The sequence below is a fragment of the Micromys minutus genome, assembly GCF_963924665.1.
Source record: "Micromys minutus genome assembly, chromosome: 16".
In the NCBI taxonomy this organism is placed as follows: Eukaryota; Metazoa; Chordata; class Mammalia; order Rodentia; family Muridae; genus Micromys; species Micromys minutus.
In genome coordinates, this window is record NC_137985.1 from 18,731,586 (window position 1) to 18,737,585 (window position 6,000).

General features: G+C 45.0%; 1 protein-coding gene across 1 annotated transcript in view; it reads left to right on the forward strand.

The window, feature by feature from the left end:
* Positions 1–2,149, forward strand: part of BBS9 (Bardet-Biedl syndrome 9) — a 359,813-nt gene extending 357,664 nt beyond the window's left edge. The window contains exons 21-22 of the mRNA XM_080930425.1: positions 1,513–1,620; positions 1,786–2,149. Coding sequence (XP_080786551.1) covers positions 1,513–1,620; positions 1,786–1,817 — 140 coding nt within the window. The 3' untranslated portion in view covers positions 1,818–2,149. The remainder of the gene's footprint in view (positions 1–1,512; positions 1,621–1,785) is intronic.
* Positions 2,150–6,000: the final 3,851 nt, after the last annotated feature.

Below are 6,000 nucleotides of genomic sequence, written 5' to 3' on the forward strand. Positions count from 1 at the left end.
GTCTACAGTGGAGACTGGACTTTGTCTCCCTGTGGGGACAGTGGTCCTTCAGTGGGGACTAAGTGTAACCGAATGCCTGCTCTTCCCGATACCCTCTTCCTAGTGCCCCAAGCCCCGCCCACCACTGTCACTAACTTCACCTCAGTTACATGCAGCAAGCAGGGAAGAAAGGCTGTCCCATAGGCTTCCTTAAAAGGACAGCCAGTGCAGACATGTATGACCTTGGCGATTTACTGAATCTCAAGAGACCTACGTTTCCCCATCTTTAAAGTGAGAATAAAATCTGCCTCCTGTATGATGTGCAGGGATTAACAGATAATGCATAGGGAACCTTGAGCACCTAGAAAGTGCATAGTAATAACGGTTCCTGTCATTACGTGGCTTTGGAAAGACACTAAAAATCGAGCCTGGTTCTCCTCACAGGTGGGGCCTTGCTCTTTGCAGACAGAACTGGGCCAGTTCAGCCTTACCCACTGATGGGAAATCCCAGGGTTCCCAGGAAACCTCTCATTTTATGAACTTGGAACCACCTTTCTCTCCTGTTTGCCTCACCTATTTATTTCTCGGTGTGGATGCAGGGGTACGGGTGGCAAAGCGCCTTTTCCATCAGAGCTGGATTCCGCCTCTGCCCTCTCTTCTAAAGCGATGTCAAGGTAGATATTCAGGCTGTCTTCTCAAAATGTCACGAGCTTTATAAAACTTTTCACACGTAAAACCAAAGTTAAGCATCGAGGCTTTGGACTCAGTATGTGAAAGGACTCAAAAATCACACTTCATCAAGGAGAAGAAAGTCTTTGGGGAAAAAAAAAAATGTGTGCGGTAAACATGTGCTAGTCCCCTTCCAGGAAGCAGAAGCAAAATGAAGCATGTTGCTGATGCTGTCACCAAACTCGCAACTGATATTGAGTTTCCCATACAAGACTCTGATGGATATGGTAGATACTGTGAAAAACAGCTCATCCCCAAGTCACTTTCACAAGGCATTTCATGGCTTTTCTGTTGCATTATGGAGTGGGTGTGTTTGTCCTAGAAGGAGTGGGACTCGGGGAGAGAAGGAAGTCCAAAGAAGCCCCACCAGGGGCATAGCCATAGAACCCCGGTCGTCTTCCTTCGCATGGGAGGAGGAGGTGCTCTTTCTCTTCCGGTGTGTACTCTCTGTCTCATTGTTTCCAGTAGTCTGTATAGAGGAGCATTGCTGCAGCTTGGTTGCTATGCCGTGGGTATTGTATTTGGTATAGGTTTTGTCCTCTCTGACCAAACAAGGGAATCTGTAAACCAGTGCTGTCATCACTGACACCAAGTTTGAATCCTGAGACCATGTCTGTAGTGTCCACAATACAGCCCCAGGACTCTCACCACAAGACATTTAAGAGAACTTTCCCAGTTCGCTCGGGGAGATCGCGATCACATTGTATATTGTCACTGTAGAGTGTGCTTCCAAGCTATGGTCACTGTGTAGGAAGGCAGGTTTCCTTAGCAATTGCTTAAAATACTTTTGCATTTTTTGTTTAGGTGGCTGTACTCCAATCCCAGAGTCAGACCTAGAGGAAAGGTCGCTGGACGACTCCACAGAGCTGTTTACCAACCACAAACACCTCATCGCCGAGCCCCCTGTGCCTGGTAAGGGAACGTCAGAAACAAGTGACCCTGGTCCACTTTCACCATGTTGGAGAGAGTCTGGCATTTCCTAACAGCTAGGTCTTAGTACAGATGCCTGGGCCACTTCTCCATTTCTGTCAATATTCAAACTTGTTTCTTCTTCCCCTCTCTGTTTCTCATTCCCAGAAGTCTCAGCCCTCCAAGGAGTTTTGGAATAGTCTGGAGTAACGCTAACTAGTTGGGAGGAAGATGCTCTTTCTGCGGCTGACCCTGTGTGGACTCTGTGCTCCCAGCCCGGTGCTGTGCCAAGCTCAGCCCTGGAGGCAACTGCATGGAGATGAGATGAGGTCAGGGCCATTGGTTGCTAGGAGGGCTTGGGATATCACAGACATGTCAGCTGAAAGACAAGATTTGTCTTTTCGTCCCAGGAAAATGGCTGCTGCCTTTAGTCACATGCGCTTATAGTCAGGATTCAGCGAGGTAACAAAGTTTGGGGACAGACTTTGTAATACAGGGATCCCGATGTATAATAATTTCATAGCCCATTTTTTTTCACAGGATTCATATGTAGTAACTGTATCAAGTTTAATAAAGCATCTTATTGTCAAACAATAACTTGGACTGAATTTGTGACAATGGTTGTGCATATGATTTCTCTCTCTATTTTTTTTTAAGAGATACTGAAAGGTCTTCTACCTGAAAGTAAGACTTGGATGTGGTTATTTAATAAGGAGAAGCAGCACCTGGGAGCTATCACTGCATCTGCTCTGTGGAACTGACATGGAAGGGGGTGATTTCCAGTGGGAACAAACACACTAAGTGCCATTACGTAAGAACGCTGGTGTGTGAACACCCTCTTTCAGTCACCCTCATGGGTGATGCCTTTCACACATCCGGGTAGTGAAGGAATTCTCACTTTATTGTTATTGAAATATACGTTTTATATATAAGGAATCATAGATAAGGAGTCCCAGAGGCCTTACCTACTTTAGGTTTTGCCTAAGGATTCAGATGTAATTAGTTAGATGAGCCTATGTTAGTTTCAGAACATCTCATATGATGATTTAAATATGCTTAGTCCAGGGGGTGGCACTATTAGAAGGACTGGTTTGTTGGAGTAGGTGAGTAGGATTACTAGGTAGTTAGAGTAGGTGGACGTCCTCATCCTAGCAGCCTGGAAGTCAGTCTTCTAGTGGCCTTTAGATGAAGATCTGTAGTACACTCAGCTCTCCCATGCCTGCCTGACTGGATGCTGCCATGTTCCCACCTTGATGATACTGGACTGAACCTGTAAGCCAACCCCAATTAAATGTTGTCCTTATAAGAGTTGCCTTCGTCACAGTGTCTGCTCACAGCAGTAAAACCCTAAGATATCTCACAATTTTTTTTCTTAACATGTGAAGTGTCAAGAAATGCAAAGGTTGCCTTACTTGTTGTTTACAGTGTCCTTTTGTAGGAGACAAAGCAGAAAACCAAACAGCCTTAATTGTCTAGCATAGGAGGGGCAGCTTCTGGCCTGTGGTTAAGTTTCATCTAGCACAGGGACTTAACTAAGATGCTGTGCTGTCCGCTATGCCACAGCACTCTAGACAACTGGAACACCTTTCTGGAAAGCTCACAGAGCATGTGTGAGTGGGAAGGGTGTGTGTGTGTGTGTGTGTGTGTGTGTGTGTGTGTGTGTGTGTGTGTGTGTGTGTGTGTTATTGTTTTGAATCTTCCGTTTTCTCTCACCCTTTTCTATCTTTTCAGATAATATCTCACATAGGCCAAGCTGGCCTTAAACTCACAATCCTCTTGCCTCTACCTCCTGAGCATGGGGTCACCACTCCCAGCCTTGAAAATGAGTCTCAGTGTTGCACCATTTTTGAAGTTTGGTTCCTGTGCTGTCTCTGTACCACACATGTGACCTTGTGCCCATTCTTTCTCATCCAGTCTTTGTTTTTCCCATCATACTTGTCTTCCTTTGTTTCTGCTTGTTGTAAAAACGTATGCACGCATATGTGCACATGTGGGTGTGCATGTCTGAGTAAGTATGTGCAGAGTCCGATGTCCTCCTCTGTGGCTGTCTGCCTTTCAAACTGGGTTTTCATTTTGGGGGGTAGATTAGACACTAGCAAGCCCTAATGGTCCTACTGTCTTCTCCCCTCTTACATCTGGGGTTCAGTGACCACATGTGGGGACACCTGAGGTTTGAACTGTGGTCCTCATGACTGTGGTGGAAGGACTGACTGACAAGCTATCTCTTGAACCCCTACTGACATCTTTCTAATTAGCATCCGTTAGCTCACTGTCTTTCTTTTGGTTTTGTCCATTCTTCTGCCTGGACTCGCTTTTCTCCGCCTTCACCCGCCTCTATTTCCCAAAGCCTAGGTCTGTGGGCTTACATGGAAGGGGACGGGACCCATTTATTTTTTGGTTTATTTTGGATTTAGATTTGTGAGAGAGGGTTTTGACTTTGTAACCTAACCTGGTCTGGAGCTCACTCCAGTCTGATCTCAAACTCTATCTGCTTGCCTTTATAGCCTGACTGTCAGGAGTACAGGCCAGGACCACCACGCACAGATTGTAGCATGGGGCTTGATATGTGAAGATTTTTTTCTCTTTCAAATTCTTATTCTATTGTTCTCCTTTTTAGGAAGTAAGTTTATTAATTATTTAGAATCCCATGCAGTACATTTTAATCTTAATCACTCTTCACTGCAGCCCCAACTCTGACCAAATTCATCCCCCACCTTGTCTCCTTACACCTCCAGCTTTGCTTTGCCCCAGATTCTTAGGCAAATGGAGGGAACTAGAAAATATTCTGCGTGAGATAACCCAGACTCAAAAGAACACAAATGAATGCATTCACTGATAAGTGGATATTAGCCCAAAACTCTGAATACCCAAGATACAATTCACAGACCATATGGAGCTTAAGAAGAAGGAAGACCAAATGTGGATGCTTCAGTCCTTCTTAGAAGGGGAACAAAATACTCACAGGAGGAAATACTGAGACAAAGACTGGAACAGAGACTGAAGGAAAGGCCATCCAGAGATTGTCCCACCTGGGGATCCATCCCATATGCAGCCACCAAACCCAATCACTATGGCTGATGTTAAGAAGTGCTTGCTGACAGGAGCCTGATATGGATGTCTCCTGAGAGGCTCTGCCAGAGCCTTGCTGATACAGATGAGGATGCTTGCAGCTAACCATCAGACTGAGCACAGGGATCCCAATGGAGGAGTAAGAGAAAGGACTGAAGAACCTGAAGGAGTTTGCAACCTCATAGGAAGAACAACAATACCATCAGTCGACCAAACTACCCAGAGCTCCCAGGGACTAGGCCACCAACCAAAGAGTACACATGGGGGGCAGGGGGACCCATGGCTCCAGCCGTATATGTAGCAGGATGGCATTGTCTGGCATCAATAGGAGAAACCCTTGGTCCTGTGAAGGTCTGTTTTCCAAGTGTAGAGGAATGTCAGGTTGTGGAAGTGGGAGTAGGTGAGTAGGAGGGGGAACATCCTCATAGAAGCAGGGGCAGGGGGAATGGGAGAAGGGGGAACTGGGAAAGGGGATAACAACATTTGAAATGTAAATAAATGCATAAAATATCCAATAAAAAAACAAAAACAAACCATAGGAGGAAAAAAAACAAGGAAAATCTTAGACTTAAAAACAAACAAATCTCATCAAACTTTCTGCACAGCAGATTTGAAAGTTTGGGGTAGTTTTGACAAATAATTAATACACAAATGAGCAAAATTGATAATAGAACAAACACTCTTAAATTAACATTACTACTTAAGTTTCAGATATTAAACTCATCTCCAGGCTTAAAAATACTTGAAATATCATATTTTAGTTAAGTGAATAAAGAGACAAGCAAACAAACAAACAACAACAAAGTCCAGTCCAGGGTAGGGGCATCTACTAGATTGTGGTTGATCTACCAGTGGCCACACCTTAAAGAAAACTGACTCTTCATCCTTGAGAAACAGTCAGCTATCAGTAGCTCCTCAGTTAGGGGCATTGGCTGGGTACCCCTCACTTCTACAGACTAGAATGTTCACTGGCTTGCCCTTGTGCAAGTCCTATGCAGGCAACTGGACTGCTGTAAGCTTATGAGAGTAAGACTCCTGTCATGCCCAGAAGATGCTCTTTCTGATTCTCCATGACCCCTGGCTTTTATAATCTCCCTCCTTCTCGGTGCTGGTCCCTGAGTTCTAGGAATGACATCATATAGATGTCCCAGATGTGGCTGAGTGCTCCACTTACACTTATTGTCTGCACTTGGGCCAGCTGTGCATTTCTGCACTAGTCACTATCCACTGCACACAGATACTTCTCTGAGGTCTGAATTAATCTATGGGCTATAGAAATGGATTCAGAGGGCAGTTTGATGCTATGTTCATTTA